The sequence below is a fragment of the Chinchilla lanigera genome, unplaced genomic scaffold (genome assembly GCF_000276665.1).
Source record: "Chinchilla lanigera isolate Chin_1 unplaced genomic scaffold, ChiLan1.0 scaffold00054, whole genome shotgun sequence".
NCBI lineage: Eukaryota > Metazoa > Chordata > Mammalia > Rodentia > Chinchillidae > Chinchilla > Chinchilla lanigera.
In genome coordinates this window covers 6,033,400-6,052,327 of record NW_004955455.1, presented here as the reverse complement: position 1 = coordinate 6,052,327, position 18,928 = coordinate 6,033,400, and the positions used below count along the sequence as shown (strand labels likewise).

Genomic DNA, 18,928 nt, shown 5'->3' with positions numbered 1-18,928 from the left:
AAAAAAAAAAAAAAAAAATCAACTGTATCTCTACAATCATAGGTTTCCAAACAGTTTCTCAGTGCAAATGCCCCAGGTTCAATCTCCAGTTGTGAAATAAATACCCCTACGTTCAGTCACCAGTACTACCACAAAATAAGGATGGAAGGTTTTTTGGCTAATTCTTTTCCAAACTAATGCCTAGGAAGCGAGGATCCTGGCAGACCATCCACTACAGGCCTATGTGCAAAAACATCACCAGCCAGGACCAGGCCCAGCCACTTATACTTACCAGAGCCACAAGTCTATTTGTCCACAAGACAGGATAAAGTTCAAGCCCAGAGTAGCCACGCTCAAGCTACTCTAAGCTTAATGTTAATGAAATAAAACAGCTACCCTTGTATCATTAGAAACTTGTCTTTGCCCTGTGCTTTACACTTAACATTTTCAGAGCGACTGGCAAGAATCCCTATGACTTGCATTATTACTATTATTTTTTTTTTTTTTGACTTGCATTATTACACAGTACTCTCCCAGGAAGGACCATAATTGGCAGATCTGAAAGGTGTGGCAGGTTCTGCTGCAGAATGCCACTGCCGCAAAGAGCAGGAGTGGGAGGGGCACCAAAATGCTGGAGCAAAATGCAAGCTCCACCTGGACACTAGAGAGAATTTTACCAACAGCTTACAGACTGAAATTTTGGTGATTAGAGGCTTAAAACACACACACACTAAAGCCAAAACAAAGAAACAAGTGGTGCCAAGGATGTGAAACAGAATACCACAACTAAAATTTTAACAGTCCTGCACTTAATTCATAGCAAGAATTCAAACTCCATACATTAGCTGTTAAAAACATACTCCTGGTCTTTAGATCAAACAAAATTCAGATGTGAGTTTCCTTATGCTTCTACAGTACAGCTAAGACAATAAATGTTAGATTCCGGGTATATGTCTGTTTTGTGGTTTGGGGATGCAATTCAGGGGTGCTCTGCCACCGACTTACACCTTTAGCCCTTTTTTATTTTGAGAGCCTCCCTAATTTGTCCAGGCTGGCCTCAAACCCATGATCTTCTACCTCAGCCTCCCAAGAAGCTGGAATTAACAGATGTGGGCCAATGCACCCAGATTTAGATTCTGCTTTTTAATCAGGCTTGGAAAAATGCCTTATACTCAATAAACAAAAATGTTTACGAGGCCCCCCTGTGTAAAGTAACTGTGATTGAAATGTGAATGATGACAAGGATTAATACTGCATACCAGAATGTAAACTACAAGCATTACCCTTTAGCCTCATGGAACATTATCACATAGTGATTAAAGTGAAAGAATTAGTGAATTCAAGGGTTCAGACTGTAGCTTCACAACTTACTAGCTGTTTGACCTTGACATAACCAACTCCTGTACATCTCATTTGTAAAATGGAGCTACTAACAGTACCTATCTAGAATTGTTGGGCCGGGGATATAGTTCACCGGCACAAGCACCTGCCTGGCAAGCACAAGGCCGAGTTCAATTCCCCGTACAAAAATAAATAAATAAATAAATAAAACAAAATTGTTATAAAGATTAAATGTGAGCCAGGGGGTGTAGCTCGATAGTACAGCATGTGCTCAGCATGCCCAAGGCACAAAATTCAACCCCAACACACACACAAAAAAAAAAAAATTAAATGAGAATGTGCACATGGGATAACAGCTAACATTTATCTACTAGATGTCTAATACATAAAATGATACATTCCCTAAACCTGCTAAATGTAATACGGAAAAAACTGGGGGAACTCCCCCTAACTGTATTTATGTAAACTGTATGTAACACTACAGTTTACCACTAATATAAAATCTCAAAGATGAGGAAAATACATTTTTGGTTTCTTTAAGGAAGGATGTATGTAGTGGGGACCTTGGTTTTTCTGGAAATGATTTAGATGAGGTCACATTTCAGGACAGAAAAGCTATGTGTCTGTTGCCACTTTTTTTTTTCTGGAGTACTGGCAGTAGAACCCTAGGGCCTTAAGCATGCTAGGCAAAAACCCTGCAAGTGAGCTGCAACTGAAGTTCAGAGTACCTTTCCATTTGGATGGACTATTACAATAATAATCCAGGGCTTTTTTCCTTCCTTAGCCCATATATATCAAAGACATAATTACATTTCTTTTTTTTTTGAGACAGGGTTTTGCTATGTTGCTCAGGCTGGCTTAAAACTCTTAGCAACCCTCCTGCCTCAGCCTTCCAAGTACTGGGATTACAGGCGCACATCACCACACTAATCCATAATTACACTTTAAACCACCTGTTAGTAAAAAACAGGCCACCTTAATTTTTATGTATTTCAAACAATAGTACAGTAACAATGTGGCTTGAAGATTTTATACTAACCACAATTTTGCTATACCTCAAAATCCTCTTTAAAATTCACAAGGATGAATTTGTGATTCTGTCTCATCCTGGGCCACTCAAGTGTTCTCCTTTTACATACCACATACCACCTGCTCATGTCCCCACCTCCCACAATCTCACAGCTGTTGGAATAAAAACCTTTTGCCACTGTGTGGACCAAGTGTCTCTTCCTAGCAGACTCATTTCCTTAACTACAGCTTTGTTTCCTGCACTTAAAAGCTTTCTACAGATACTCTTCAAGTTCTTCAAACGTTTCTCCTTGTCCTCTGTCAACATTAAGTCTGCACAGCAGTGTTAAAACATACCATGCTATCCCACACTTTACATTTTTTAACTTTGTAATTACTGCCTATGTGTATGTTTTAATATACAATAAATGACTTAGGGCAGTAAGATACCCAACTAAATGTCCACCCATGAGTATCACTGAGAATCGATCTAGTTACTTTCTCTTTCTTGAAATTACTTAAATCCCCCCTTCCTGTTTTGAGACAGGTCTTAAACTTTCCATCCTCCTGCCTCAAGTGCTGGAATTACTAGCCTATGCCACCATGTCTAGCCTATTCATTATTTCATAGTTCTTATAAGATGGTACTATACCCATTTTTCAGAGGTTATGAATTATGTAGTTATTCAATGGCTGATCTAGAAAAAACTCAGGGTCTACAATTGTTCACGATGTTTCTTCACACTATTACGCTCCACGTAAGCTACTATGTATAAGCTGGAGGGTAATTCACTAAATTTCTCTTCAGAGACATTTCTCAGATGGGTGTGGTGGCACATGCATGTAATCCTCGAATCCCAGGAGGTTAAGGCATGAGGACTGTAAGTTTGAGCTTAGCCTGAGAAACCTGAAGAGACACTGTCTCAAAAATATATATATAAAATGGGCTAGGGATATAACTTAGTGTGAAAAAAGGGTTCATCTCAAAAGAAAGGAAGGAAGGGAGAGGAGGAGGGAAGAAAACAAAGAAAATTGATTTCTTGCCTCTTCAAATTATGGGGTGAGGCAGGAAATTGTAGTTTTCAACTGACTGGAGGCAGCATCACTGTTTCTAATAGGCATAATTTTTCTTGAGGCTTACCAACACTGTCCTCCAGGTGACGCTGGTATATTAAGGAACATCAATCATCAAAGACACGCAATGTTATTAGGTGACCAAGTATAAAGAAAATAGAAACAAATTGAGAGGTTAAAGGAAGAAATGACTTGTTAGTAACATCAACATTCCTTGTTTTATACTTCTGAGGACCTGGTCAAGAGATTTAAGTTTCAAGGTCACAAAGCCGTATCATCAAATCATTCACTCACTGAGGTGCCCTGCTCCACCTTCCCAAGAGCAGTCTACTCACCTGACTCTCCACCATCCTGAAGAAAGTCCACATACACCTAAAGGTTCAACATTCCTAAAAGCCCTAATTTTAAGGTACATGATATCAATAAAATGGAGACAGAGTGGTCCCAGTAACATTAAGAATTTTAATGTATGAACACCAATTTAATACACAGAACATAAGAAAATATTCTGTCTACTAATAAATATATTCCACTTAGATGACAAAAACGTTTAACGTAAGACAGGTGTATTGACAATAAAAAAAAAGTTCTTGCTTTTTAATAGGAGTTAACTTGAGGGAATGGTTTATACAGTTCTGATGACAATTAAAGGTTAAAATTTTCAAAGCTGGCCGGCTTTCCCAACTCATCAATCATTTCAGATATGGACTGTTAATGAATTTCCAACACTGAAGGGTCCATTATTTCACAAAATGCTACCTTAATGCCTCAAAGAAAATCTGTGGACACAAGTGGCAAGTTGAAGGAACGCACTTTTAAACCTATTTATGAAAATCAAAAGGCCCATTTTTTTCTTGGCCCAAACTACGTTTTATTATGGTAACATTTCCACTTCCTCTCACTTCCCTTCTCAGGCTGCTTCATGTTTCTGATAGCGCCAGAATGCACCATCTAGTCTTATCCCTAATCTCAATTCACCTTCCTTTAAGTCCCATTCCCTCTTTCTTTTCAACCTCTTTATTCTCCTAAGGGCTCCCAACACTGCAGTCTTCAAATCCCACTCAAAGGATGAACAATGTCCTCACCGAAACATCCAGAAAGGCCTCAAGTTATATACAGTTCTGAGGATGGTTAAGGGGTTCGTGTAAGTGTGACTTGCTGTGTAGGCAGTAGTGCCTTTTCCAAAGAAAATTAAGCTTCAGGGCCCCTTCCAAGGAAATGCATTCATACAGCTAGTTACGTTTGTGTAAAACTTGCAAAGCTGCATTTTAAATCCTCTCTTTAAAAGAGGGTCCCCCCAACCTTAAGACTGTCACCTGGTTTGGATAAAAAGCTCCTATCTAACCCCAACCTCATACCACAACGCTGATATCGGGATCACCAATGAATGAACAAATGGGCCTTGGTGTTGTTGGTTTATTAACACACCTGGTTTGGGTGTATATCAAGGACACCACAGAAAACATAGTTAAAGTATCTTTCTTACCTGGATAATCCTAAATATTGACCCTGACTATGTATTTCATCTGATATTTGTATCACATGGCTTGAAATCGATTTTCTGAATGAGTTTAAATTTTAGGGAGCTTCCGGATGTAGTTTTTAACATATCCTTTCAAAAAGTCAGCCGAAGGATATCTGAGCAGTAATTCTCAAACTTAAGTGGTGTAAAAACCACCCATGAGCTGGTGAAAATGCAGATTTCTGACGCCCAGAATTCTCACGCCCAGAATTTTCCATCTTTAGTGGGTCTAAGGTGGAGTCCAAGGGGATGCTCTAAGATCTCAGGAGGTTGTACAGCAGAGGAACATAGCAGTTGATAGCCATGTTACTGTGTGACCTTGACACAGAAGTAATTTTCATTTATAAGGAAAACCTAAGATAACGTGAAGAAACAGTGACAGTGTGGTGGTAACCGGAACTCAAAAGTCTCAGAAATGCAGGTGCTGTCTGATCCACCGTGTTTGCTAGGGTGTGGCTGGGCACGACTCCTTCACCGGAAGTCAAGTCACAGACCTCATCTACGAGGGTCTCCGGAATGCAAAGACACACTGGGTCGTCGTATCTATAAATCAGCTCTCATTTTAATCCCCAGGCATGCGGCAGCCTCGAACTCGGGTCTAAAATGAGCCCCACACCCTCTGCCCCGGCCCTCGTCCACGCCTGTGCTGTAGAAAAGGAGTGCTCGCACACAAAGCCAGACCCCGGGCGTGGAAGGACGGGAAGGGGACAATGCAGGTTTCGGGGAGCGGCAGGGAACGCCGCGAGCGGCGGGGCGCCACTCATAGGTGTTTCTGGGTTACAAGTGGGTGAAAGGTGGAAGGCGCGGAGGAGAGCCCCGCGAGTCCGGCAGAACAGTCTAGAAGCAGGAACGTGGCTCCCTCCCCGTTCCTCGGGCATCCCCCACCCCGAGCCCCGAACAAGGATGTCGCGATCCCCGCCCGTCTCCCGGGGGCTGCACCCGCCACCCCGAAAGGCTGCCTCCCCGCAGACCCCAGCCCGGGCGCGGCCTCAGGAAATGGCGGGGCGCTCGGAAGCGCGGGCTGCGAGTGGCCGCGCCCAGCTGGGTCGCCCGGGGCCAAGAGAGAGACACCGCCCCATCCCTCCCCAGCGCCGGGCCCCCGGCCGGCCGCCCAGGCTCCCGACGCGCTCACCGCCTTCATGGCGGAGGCCATGTCGTCGTAGCGCTCCGCCTGCTCGGCCAGCCGCGCCCGCTGCAGCAGCTGTTCCCGGTCCCCCATGTCGCTCGCCGCTCAACCTCGCCTAGCGCCCTACACAACTCGCTCGCTCGCTCGCTCGCCCGCTCGGCGGCTCCCGGGTCGCTGCAGAAGCCGCGCACGCGCACTGACTCGCCGGCCGGCCGGAGGCTGCAGGCTGCAGGCAGCACCGCGGCTCACGCCCTCTAGCTGACTCGCCCCGCGCGCAGTGGCTCGCGCCGCCGACGCCGCGGAGGGAGGAGAGGCTGCCGCGCTGCGGAAGGGGTGAGGGGGATGGGCGGGCGAGAGGACGCCTGCGCAGTGGGAGCGGCCGGGCCCGGCGGTGGGGAGCGACGGGAGTGGGAGGGGGGAAGGGCGGGCCGGCCCTAACGGTCTATTTCAAGGTGACGTCACCTACTATAAATAGCTGCGGGCGCCACCGCCCCTCCCGGAAGCCGCGCAGGCGCCCTGTGAATGCTGCATTTTACCGCCGCAGAGGTGAAGGTGGGAGAAGAGAGAACCGGAGTGAAGACGCCGAAGCACGGGAAAAGGAGCGTGGTGATGGTGGCAGCACAGGCAGCGCAGTGCTGCGGCCCCACCCTGGAAGCACCGCAGGATACACGTTAGAGAGCTGACGTGAGGAAGGCCCCGAATCCAGCGCGGGAGGCCGTGTGCCCAGCTCCTCCCGCTCCGCTAAACCCGGCGAGTCCTTCGGCTCCGCGAGGCCGCGCTGCACTGCGCGTGGGGCTGCGGCGGCGGGGCCGGGTCTGGCCCTCGGGAGGCCCCCGCGTGCACACAGTAGCCCACGGCTGCGCAGCTGCCCGCCCACCCTGAGAAGTGTCCTTGGACCACCAGTGCGTTCCACCAGCAGAGACGGCGTGGCCGGCAGGGACACCTACTCGGAGCCCTCCCGATGCTAGGCCTTTAGAAAGATTATCCTAATCCTCAGCCGCCCGCTGGGAGTATATCCATGGCTGGGCTTCCCGTTCCCGCAAAGCAAACTGCTGAGCAAAATCCAACGTAAAGTTCATGACTTGCTGAAGGTTACACAGCCTGGAAGCAGAGAGACCAAGATCTGAGTTCAAACCCAGTTTGGATTTCCACATGTGGCAAAAAGGACTATGTGACTGGTCACTAAGTCCACCCTAGTCCTGACATTCCATGCAGAAGGTCTCTGGGCTGGGGCTTCTGGGAAAGATGGGGGAAATCCCAATGACAGTAAACACCCCAGAGCCAGGCTCTGGGTGGGACACAACTGTAATCCCAGCCCTTGGGAGGCTGAGGCAGGAGGATCACTTGGAGTTAAAGGCCAGCCTGGGCCACATATCAAAACCCTGTCTTTAAATAATAATAATAATAATTTTAAAAAACCATTGCCCAGCTCAAGTACAATGAGTCGAGGACAACCCAGAAGGGAACTGGGGCTCACCGTGAGTTTTATGGAGAACTTAGGGCAAACTGAGTAAGATAACAGCTCCTGTTTCTGAGAACAGAAATCTACAGAAGAGCACAAAATTTGGACCTATAAGGAGTGGGAAGAAAATACTAGCACATGGGTACAGCATAGACAAAGCCTTGGCAGTGAGGATAAAAAACAAAATCTGGTCGATAAGAAGAAGAGAGACCTGGCAGTGGGAAATGATGTTAGATGAAAGAAGATTGTATTCTAAATGCAAGGCTGGGCCGGGGGTATAGCTCAGTGGCATAAGCACCTGCCTGGTAAGCGCAAAGTCCTGGGTTCGATTCCCAGTACCAAAAAATAAAATAAAATAAATGCAAGGCTGAAGAGTTGAGGTTTAATCCTTAGTAATTGGGAACCACTAAAACCACGTTTCAGGCTAAGAATCCCGCCCCAAAGTAAAATGCATTAGAAGGGAGAAGGGAAGAACTGGAAATTGACTTTTCTGGACCTCAGTTTTGCCATGTGAAGGTTGGACTTAAAGAACTGTTAAGAGTAAGATTAAAATGCGCCTCCTGGAATGTCAGAACTGACAAGACCCTTAGGGTGACCTCTGCCCAACCCCTTATCCTGCATAAAAGGATACTGAGCTTTAGGAGAAGCCCCATGTGTGCAGTAAGTGGGAGAACTGGGGCCTCCCTACCAGGTCTTCTGCCTCCTGGGCCACCTTCAGCCTTCTGTAATACTGAAATGGAGACCTCTGTACTCAGGAAACAGGATTTGAGAGCCAGGCACAGGGCATGCGCAATAGTCCCAGCAACTAGAGAGGCTGTGGCAAAAGGATTGTGTGCGGCTAGGTGTTGGAGACTGGCCTGGGCATCACAGCAAGACGCTGTTTTAAATTTTTCTTTAAAAAAGGATTTGAGTGAGGAGCTGGGAGAAGGCCCTCATCTAAGGCTTCACCGTGCTTTGAAGAGCCACTTTTGCTGGTGGAAGTGAAGTTAACAACTCAAGCTGATCTTTCTCCAATAATATCTTGAAAGCTGGAGATAGTATTTAATCACCCACCTCACCCTCCTCGAGAATGGGTTTCCAGTGAGGAGAGGGAGGAGCTCTGGCACAGGATAAGGGGAGTTCCTGTGTTCCACCCTGCTCGTGGAGGGCTTATAACTCAGCTCTTCAAACCATTTTAGACTGAGATTGACTTTCAAACAGTGAAAGTTAGGTAGAGCTGGAGCATTCTGAATAATTGATTGCATCATGTGCTATGACTTGAATGTATGCCCCAAAAAGCATGTGTTAGGAGTTTAACCCCCAATTAACAGTGCTAGAAAGTGGGTCCTAAGAGAAAGTTTATGAAGGTCCCACTTTCATGAATGTACTGATGCTAGTTAGGGCTAGAGGGACTGTCTCGGGCCCTTTAATTGTTGCAGTTTCTGCTCTTCCATCTTTTGCCATGGGACGGCACGGCAAAAAGGCACTCGTGGGGGCAAAGCAGATGCACTTATCAGAGGCAGGCACCATGCCCTAGGACTTCCCAACCCCTGGAATTGTAAGGCAAATAAATTTCTTCTCTTCATAAATTACTTGGTCTGTGGCATCGTTATGGTAACAAAATGGCTGACCCGGGATGCATAAATGACCCTTTGATTTTCACACACAGCTTTTCCTTCCTACTTACCAAGCTTCTCCCATCTCCACTCCAGCTCCCATTCAGTCCTCAGCCCAGTGCACTTGGACTCTACCTTACTTCTCCACATAGTCAGCCCTCACGGTGGTCAGCAGAGCAGCAGAGGACACATCATAGTGCTCATCTCTCTCCCTCTTTTTCAGTACTGATGGTTGAACCCAGGATTTCGTGCCTGCAAGGCAAGAGCGCTACCCCTTGCCCCAAACTTTCCCCTGAAGTTTGATTGAATGATTGATTGATCAGTATTTTCAAATGATAAGGCGTAAATGCAAAGATTCCCATCATGGGCTGGGCGTGGTGGCACACGCCTGTAATTCCAGCACTTGGGAGGCTGAGGCAAGAGGATCGTTGCGAGTTCGAGACCAGCCTGGGCTACAAAGTAAGCTTAAGTTCAGCCTCAACTGCGTAGTGAGAACCAGTCTCAAAAAGAAAAACAAAATTCTCATCGTGACAAATGACAACACGTCCTCCTCTTGAGCTGGGCATGGTGACATGTTTGTGTGAGGATCCCAGCTACTCAGGAGGCTAAAATAGGAGGATCACAAGGTCAAACCCAGGCTGAGCAACTTGGCAAGACCCTGCCTCAAAATATGAAAGGACTGGGCATGCATCCTAGAGGTGGCACAGGCCCTAGGTTCAGGGTCTGCAGCTCTGAGGGAGAAGGGTCCCTTTGCCTGATTCATTCAGCTCTTACCGCCTTCCTGTGCTGCCTCATCTTGCCGTGGTTCGTTGTTCACGTCTATTACCTTTCCCTTCCCTTCCCGCATCTGTGGTCATGTGGACAGAATCCATCTGCCCCTTCAGTTGTATAAAGTTTATTCCCAGTTGGGCATACTGGTACATACCTGTTATCCCAGCACTTCGGGAGCTAAGGCAGAAAGAGCACAAGTTTGATCCCAGCCTGTGCAACTTAGTGAGACTTGTTTTAAAATAAATTTTAAAAGGTTAGCTCAGTGTGAAAGCCCTGGGTTCACTCTCCAGGAAAAAAAAAAAAAACCACTCCCATACAAGTTATCATGGTCACCATTAAATTTTTAAAAATATATCCTCTTAACTTTAACAGTATCTATGTAATAATGTTCCCAGGCTTCCCCACTGCTCGCTTAGTTTTATTTTTTAAGACAGGTCTCATTAGGTTTCTTATATTGGCCTTGAAATTTGTGATCTTCCTGTCTCAGCCTGCTGAGTGCTTGGGATTATAGACATGTACCATTGTACCACCCAACCATTCTTCTTCTGTCTCCAGTGTGGGTTCTAAGCTGATATTTCTTGGGGCTCAGTCCCTGGCCCTCTTCTCCTTCTGCCTTATCCTGAGCAAACCCATCCACACCCACTCTGTGTGTGTGTGTGTGTGTGTGTGTGTGTGTGTGTGTTACTACAGTTCAGACCCAGAGCTTCACATATGCTAAGCAAGTACTCTTTCCCCAGCCTCCTTTTTTCCCTCCCATTCTTCAGGGGAAATTACCCTCTACTATGTTCCCAGCACTAGATAGGGACTTTGCAGAGATGGGCATATTTTTTTCTTCAAAATGCTCCTGTAAGGAAGGTATAATTTGCGTTTCCATTTTATAGGTGTGGAAACTGGCTCAGAGATGTTCAGTGTCTTGAACAAAGTCATAGAGCCAAGAATCAGCAGAGCCAGTACTCAAACTTGTAGTTCCAAGCCTAAGGGCCCCACCCCATCCCGTGATGTAAGCAGAGAAGGACTCAGCGTATGGCTTCCTTTTTAGGGTCACTTAGGTTGTAAAAAGCCTCCTACTTCCTACTGCCATCTTCTTTGTGCTGAGAAGAGAACGTCCAACTCCTCAAAGCCTATAAAGACCAGCACAACCACCTGAGACGCATCATTTACTCTGAGGGTTCTAAGTCTCATCAATAAGCATGGGTTTGAACAACTCCCAAGAGATCCCTCAGCAAACAAAGGGGGCCAATGATTAAGATCAAACACACTATCTTACCCCAGGGCTCAGAGGTCCTCCCCAACCTCCTGGTCCTCCCCAGGGCTCAGAGGGCCAGGCATGCATCTTTACCTGGTACAGGGTCTCATGGAGCAAACAGATCGAAAACCCCTCTGGCTTCCTGAAGATGTAAATGTGCTTCAGTGGGTGGGGAGAGACTCGATGTGATTCTAGACTTGGGTCTGAATCCTGTTTTGCTAGTTTACCAGCTGAGTACCCCTGGGGCAAGCCACATGTAAAACAGGACTCAGCACATCTATTTCTTAGACTTTTGTGGTGATAGGCAGGTGCATAGATGGATGTACAGTGCCTGCACAGTAACAGCACAGGAGAAGCACCAGCCATGATAGCTACATACTAACTCCTTGCTTAGCCTGGCATGGTGACATATGCCTGTAATACCAGTACTGGAGAAGCTAAGGTAGCAGGATCACCACAGATTCAAGGCCAGCCTGGACTACATAGCAAGAGTCTTGTCCTTAACAACCAAAAAAAAAAAAAAAAAAAGAAAAAAGAAATCCTTGCTGCAGTGGGAGCAAGGCAGTGGGAATGATTGCTCATCAGGCAGGACTAGATTTCCAAAGCCTTGCCAGAACTCTCCAGTGGAGCAGTGACTATGAGAACCAGAAAATGTACATTCTCGGTTTGGGGCTTTTTTTTTTCTTTCTACATACTCTAGGACATGCTGAGCTGAGTCCTAGACTGAGGAGTCTGAAAACCAAGGGACATATTACAAAGAAGACCTGGTATTGCTCTTGAGAGATGGGCTTCTACACTGTTGGCATGGTTACCATCTTGAGCTGGAAGTATCACTGGCACACAAAGTAGTATCACCCAGATAGGATTTCTTTTCCCCTCAAGACAAAGGGCTTGCTGCTAAGGTGACTTCACTGATTCTCTAGCCAATGATAATAATACCATCAACAATAACATGGGCAGCAGCTTTTGCTTGTTAATGATATACTCTCTTCTTGGCTTGAAGGCAAAAACTTTACTTTCCGGTACTATCTCAGCAAGTCCCCACTTAGAGGCAGATTATTATTCCCATTATATGGATAAGGTGACTGAGACCTAGAAAGCTCAGAGATTTGTAGTCACCTGAATCTGTCCCATTCACACCTGTTTTCTACTGTTTGCTTTGACCTCAGTGTCAAGTTTTGTTGGTACCAAATCCCTCCCCTGTGTCTAAGGCTGGTCTGAGCACACAGATTTCAGGATCATCCAGAGCCTCCTGTTACTCTTTCAAAGACTGCCTTGGAAGCAGACTGGTGCCCAAGGCAGCTTGTGGCATTAAGAGGTGTGAAAATGTCCTGGTAGTTGCAATCTGTGAGCTAGAAGAGCTCAGAGCCCCATTCACAGCCTCCACCTACCTCAGGGTTGTTCAGAAGAGCTCAGTTCTGAGGGAGAAAGGCAAAGCTGAGCGCAGCTACTTATATACCCTCAACCAAGGAAATGATCTGTCTCTGTCGGGGGTGGGTTGTCCTCTTTGACCAAGTGCACAGCTTCAGGAGGAAGGCACATGGAGTGGTGAGGGGGGAAGGTGACACCCACCAGTCAGCCAGATCAGCTGAATCAACCCTGGCAATCAAGGAGGTGACAGATGTCGCAGCCAATCGCCCTCACATCCGATTCTTTCTTTTTCTATCGCTGAAGATCGAGCTAGGACACTTCACCATTGGAAGATCAACATACAATAACAACAACAACAAAAAAAACATACAATAACAAGTCAAGGGGTGGAACAGAATGCTTCAAAAGACAAAAGTTAGAGCTGAGGCTATAGCCCAGTGGAAGAGCTTACCTAGCATGTACAAGGCCCTGGGTTCCATCCCCAACACCACAAACCACACACACACACACACACACACACACACACACACACACACACACACTGTTGGAACCATGTCAGTGAAGGGAAGAAAGAAATGACTTCATAGCAGCTGTAAGGCAGCAATTTCCTAGTATATCCCCACTTGGTGAAGGCGAAGTTAGTATTATTCCTCTTTACGAAAGCAGAAACAGAAGCCCAGGGAGGGTAAGTGTCTTGCCCAACCACAGGACAGAGAACAGGGAATAGGAACCAAATTCCAGACCCACTCCATCTTCGCCATTCTTTCCGCTGCCACCTCTGACCTCTGAGAGTCTCAGAACATTCTTCTGAGCTGTGAGCTGTGATCATAACTGTCGTTAACAGCTGCTTCAACCATACCATGGAAAGTACAAGAGCGGGTCACTGAGTTTTCACCGAGGTTCCTTGCCAGGCAACTGTGCTAAAAAACATCTTTTCCTCCCCAGGATGTTAGTAGGAGGCAAACAGATTGTTGCAGCCTTCTGGCTTCTTCCAGACAACCGCAGCAGGCTGGCCCGGACTCAGGAAGCGAAAGATGAAAGCCACATGAGAAGGCTGACGCTGAGGCCTGGTCCCTGCAGACGCACCACTGAGCTGCTCCTGGGAGCATGCTTAGGACCCCTCCCCATGAGAAGACAGCAGCTCCTCCACCTGGGGCTTCAAAAGCTGACCCTGCCGCAGTTGCTGCAGTTTTCTAAATTCATCACCCACTCCCTGCACATCCTGGACTCAGCAGGCTCCCAGTCTCTGCCCACAACTTTCTACCAACTAAGGTGTCCTTTCTTGTCCTTTCAATTCTTTCTCTGTAGCTCAAGTCCTTTATTTATTTATTTTTTTATTTTATTTGTCTTTTCGAGACCGGGTCTCGCTGTGCAGTTCAGGCTGGTCTTGAGCTCACTTTGTAGCCCAGGCTGGTCTCAAACTCGCAACAATCCTCCTGCCTCAGCCTCCCAGGTGCTGGGATTACAGGCATGCATCTCCACACCCAACTCAAGTCCTTTAATACGTAGCTGCGATCTTACTTGCACAAAAGAACCTTGTAAATATCTCCAACTAGTGTTCTCACCATCCACCTCCCTGACCCCGAATCCTGATGTCAGCCATTTGTATAGAATGACATCAGCGGGATTCACATTTACTGGCCAAGTACTGGGCGTCAAACACTGCGTTTTGTCATTTAATATAGTATGTGGATCTAATTTAATCCTCATGACTATTCCTCTTGTACCTGTTAAACAAATGGAGAAAGTGAAGCTCAGAGAGGCTTCTATTTAACCCAAGGTCCTGTAGGTAGTAGAGGAAGAGTTAGGACTTGAACACAAGTCTTTCTGACTGTACAATGTATGCTCTTTGTCATCTAAACCACTTGCTTCCCACCTCTTTAAAAAGTTGTCATCTTCCATGTAGAACCAAAGCACCTGAGGGTAGGGCTCAAGCTTCATTCATCGTCTCAACCCCGGGGATGCCGGGCTCAGTTTCCTGAATTCACAGACCACCCAAAGAGTGCAATTATACTGTGTTTTAGAGAAATCCCACCATAGAGCCCTCTTTGTGAGTGGCCAAGGTGGTTTCATTCTTTTTCTTTTCTTCTTCTTCCCCCCCGCCCCCCGGGGAGGGGGAATATGTTAACTCCACTGACAGGTAATTGATCCATTGACAGTTGAGTGTAAGATAAAAGGAAGAGAAAAAGTGAGAGGGAAGCGAGACTGCAGGAGCTAGGAGGAGCTGAAGGTAGAAGGATCTGGGGTTGAATTTGACTGAAATTGCTCTTCAGTCCCAGCTCTTTCCCAGTAGCTAAGGAAACCTGGAGAAGTTGCTCCACCTCTCTGAGCTTGTTTCTTGTTGTGTAAAATGGACATGTTGCAACAGTGCTGACCTTGATAGATCCTCTGGGCTGCTGCCAGGAGGATGGAGGCTGTAACTGGGGGAGCCAGTGGGTGCTGTCTACCAGGCCCTATACCAGTGCTACTGACTGCTTTAAATGGGAACGGTTGGAGGATCTGCCCAGTCTGAAATACCCTCCACATGAACTCACTGGGCCCTAAAGGCTGGAGGGCAGAAAAGAGCTCATAGAATCACAGAGCTATGATAAATATCTTGGAGATAATTCAGCTTGCTTTCTTACTCCGACAGGCAGTACGGTGTGTGATAGACTGCTGGTCACCTTTGTCAGCAGTTGGGCCTGGCTTCACATACTGATCCCCCATTTTCTAACTGTGCATGTCACTTTTTGCTCCTCTAGAACTGGTTCCTCATCTTTAGTGTGGAATTTAAAGTGGTTCCCTTCCCTTAGCACTTTTGGGAGGATCAGAGGCCCAGGCAGTGACAGCTGGTCATTCAGCTGTCCTGGTTGGGGTGGGATACCTGGGCTCAGAGAGGGAAAATAATTCACCCACAATCACACAGAAGGTTAGGAACAGAACCAAGTCTGCACCCAGGCCTCCAGAAGCCCAGGCCTTCCAAAGCCCAGACCTGAGCTTATCCTCACACAGCTGTGGCCTTACTTCAAAGAGGGCTGAGGCTGTCCTTAGAAATGTAGGCAAAAACTCATGCTGGGATCACAGGTGGGATTCTATCTCACACTGAGTTGAAACAACTGCTTGCATTGTCTGTGGCTAGAATGTGTCTAAAAGCACAAGTCAGAGTCTGAGGTCATGTATCCAGCCTACCACCGAATATCTAACCTGCAGTGTAACTCTGGACATGTCACTGCCCCTCAGTGTCTCTGTTCAGCAAATGGGAGTAGGAATCCCTGGAAAGGGGAACCATCATATAAACGCCAAGAGCTATTTTCATAACAGCAACCCTGAGCTTTCACTGTGCACCTCACTCTTTGTGCAAACCTGTGCTACTGCTCTCCCTGGCTCTGTTTAGTTCTCATAGCAACCGTGTGAGGTGAGAAGATGGTTTGCAGATAAAGGGCTAGGAAGAAGTGGAACCAGGCTCTGCGCTCCAACCCTGTCCCTTCTGCCTGAAACACTTTTCCATCTTTTCCCACCTAACTCAGTTTCCTTTTTCAGGTTTAAGCTGGCTTCCTTTGGAAGGATCCCTTGGTGGTCAGGCTTGGGTGGGCACCATTCAGAAGGCTGAATTTCTCCCTTTCGTCTACCAGAAGGGTGGCTCTGTGACATAAAGACCTTGACACTGTCACAGCTGCATCCATAGAGCCTAGCACTGTGCTTGACGTACAGCAGGTGCTCGGCGAATACTTGCCAAATGACTGGCTGCATTATGCCAGCATCGGGATGCCACCCGGGGCCCAGAGGGTGCCAGGAAGATCAGAGAAAAGCTTTTGGATCCTTGCCACACCTTACATTAGCAGCATCTCCTCCAGCTCCCGACAGCCAGCCTCCTGGGATGCCATTGGAGCCAGCTGAATTCCAGTCACCGCTTCACCTTGGGAAGGCAGCCGCAGCCCTTACCAAGCAGGAATTGACATCACAGTGGTGCCAGGAGCTGCCCTTTTAATATTTAATGTGGCCTTCACTGCGGCAGTGCTGCAGGCAAGAAAAGCTGGAAGGGGATGTGTTGAGTCTCCACTGGGTCAAGGGAAGGGCACAGATGTGAAAGGGCTTCTAAACCACAAAGCCCCCAGCAGATGAGTATTACACCAGCCCATCAGAGTCCGTGGCTTAACTCAGAAAGAGCCAGAGTAGCATGTGCCTGCAGTGGAACAAGGAGACTGCTGACCGAGCCCAAGCCCTAAACAAATGGGGGATTAGGGCCTCCCAGGGACATTTCCTGGAGACAGTGGGAAGGCTGAGTACTGGCGCCAGCCAGTCCCGCACTTTGTGCCAAGTTTGCGCTGCACAGCCGTGTGGCCAGGTCAGCAACTAGAACAGCGAGCCTCAATTCCCTTATCTGTAAAATGGGGATAATATCTTCCTTGCAGGGGTGCTGGAGGGATTAAATGAAGACAAGGGACATAAAGAATTTATTAGCACATAGTAGGGCCTTCAGCAAATTCTGAGTCCCTTCTCCCAAACCAGGCACAGCACCAGAGTTTGCAGCAAGGAAATTTGTGGGTTGGTCAGAGAAATGGGGGAGGGGAAGAAGAAGCAAGGAGGTGCAGGAAAGGTGACCTTGGAGTCGAATGACCCCGGCTGGGATTTCTCACCGTAGCGAATCCACACCAGAAGAAATGTCGAGAACAAGATGGGCAAAGAGCTCTGGGATGACAGAAGCAGAAAGCCTTTATGGATCATCTCTGTACTCATCCGACCCCTTCGTTTGACAGAGGAACACACTGAGGGTCCAGGATGGAGAAGACAAGCCCGGAGGCTCACACTGCAGAGCTGAGGCCTCACCCGGTCAGCAGTCCCCTAGGACTCCGTCAGCTGAGGGGCTTCTCCAAGGCCGCCTGCCTGTTGAGGAGGCAGAAGAGTTGACAGACATGATGAGATGCCTCCATTTCCTGATGGGGACCTTTGTCCTCTTTGCTGGCCTGAACTTCATCCCCCATCCCCTCTGGTCTCTTTCTAGTCCATTTTGCCACAAATCTTGGGGGCTCTCCCAAATGTAAATTGGGACAGTGTCATCTCCTTGCATAAAAACCTTCCATGATCCCACACTGAGGGTCACCAGAGAAAAATACAGGAGGCCCATTTAAAACTGAATTTCAGCTAGATCATGAACAAAGCTTTAGTATAGGAATGTCCCAGATATTGCATGCACATACTTGCACTAAAAAAAGATGTGTTGTTTATCTGAAATTCAAATTGAACAGGACACCCTGTGTTTTTATTTGCTAAATCTGGAGTCCTATGTACATTGCCCTCAGGAAAAAAGGTTGGAGTCTTTATCTGGGAAGGCCTATTTTGGCCCCAAGCTCATTCCTCCCCTCTTACACATGGAACCTGAACTCAGGCAAAACTCTCTGCCTCTGCTTAAGAATACCAAGCTCTCCTTCCTCTGTGGCCTTTGCAGTTTTGGCTCCTTCCACGGGGTCCTGATTTGTAACTTCTACTCCTCCTACTGCCCATAGTGCTTGGCCCGGCTCACTGTCCAGGTCTCTGAAGCACTGTCACTTTGTCCTTGTGCCAGTTAAGATTGTCAATTCGATTGGCTTGGGAGCTGCATAAGGGATTAGTAAAGCACACTTCGGGGTGTGTCTGGGTGGGTGTTATGGTTGTGTATGGATGTTCCCCCCCAAGTCTCATACAGTCATGGGGCGGGCTTCTACAGTTTACGATTGATTCACGGGTGTGAGTGCTACACCTGTCTAGGGGAAGGTAGTTTGCATATAATGTAAGGGAGAGAAGGAGGCTGCGTGCGGCTGCTCCTCCCCTTGTGCTCTTGTTGTTTTTGCTGTCTTCCACCACCATGAACTATTGCCCTCTGCCATGTGCCACTCTGCCTTGGAGCCAGCCGAGTATGGACTGAAATTTCCACAAACTGTGCACTGAATAAACCTTCCCTTCCTGAATTTTGGGCATTGGGTATTGGAAATGTGACCTTGGTTATTATATATGGTCCTTTCCTCTCTAGCACTGTTTCCCTGCTGCTCTGAATTATGCACCTTTGTTATGCACTCCATGCCCTTCTACCGTGACGTTCCTGCCATACTGTCAGCTGACCATGGGCTGAATCCTCTGAAACCATGAACCCGATAAGCCACTCTCCCTTTAAATAGTGAGTGTTGGGTAATTTGCTCCAGCAACAGGAAAGTTGACCAATAAACTCCTGGAAGCCTCCATGGCTTTCCAGGTCATCTCTGGACCCCCAAAGTACTTTTGGTGGTCTCTCTGCCTGTCCTGATTACTTTACACAGAGTACAGGTTCAACAAATGTTCATTATATTGAATTGTTAAATTCCAAAGTCCCTAACACTTCCCCTATGAAGTTTTCCTTCTTTCAATCAAACCTATGTGTTCCCAATGGCCCTGTAGGAATCTCATTTCCTCTAGGCCTTCCCTGGACCCCCAAATCCTCCCAT

At 47.2% G+C, this 18,928-nt stretch overlaps 1 protein-coding gene across 1 annotated transcript in view; it reads right to left on the bottom strand.

Moving 5' to 3' along the window:
• Positions 1-6,409, bottom strand: part of Ywhah (tyrosine 3-monooxygenase/tryptophan 5-monooxygenase activation protein, eta) — an 11,811-nt gene extending 5,402 nt beyond the window's left edge. The window contains exon 1 of the mRNA XM_005396347.2: positions 6,056-6,409. Within this exon, the coding sequence (XP_005396404.1) occupies positions 6,056-6,142 (87 nt within the window). The 5' untranslated portion in view covers positions 6,143-6,409. The remainder of the gene's footprint in view (positions 1-6,055) is intronic.
• Between the last annotated feature and the right edge of the window lie 12,519 nt (positions 6,410-18,928).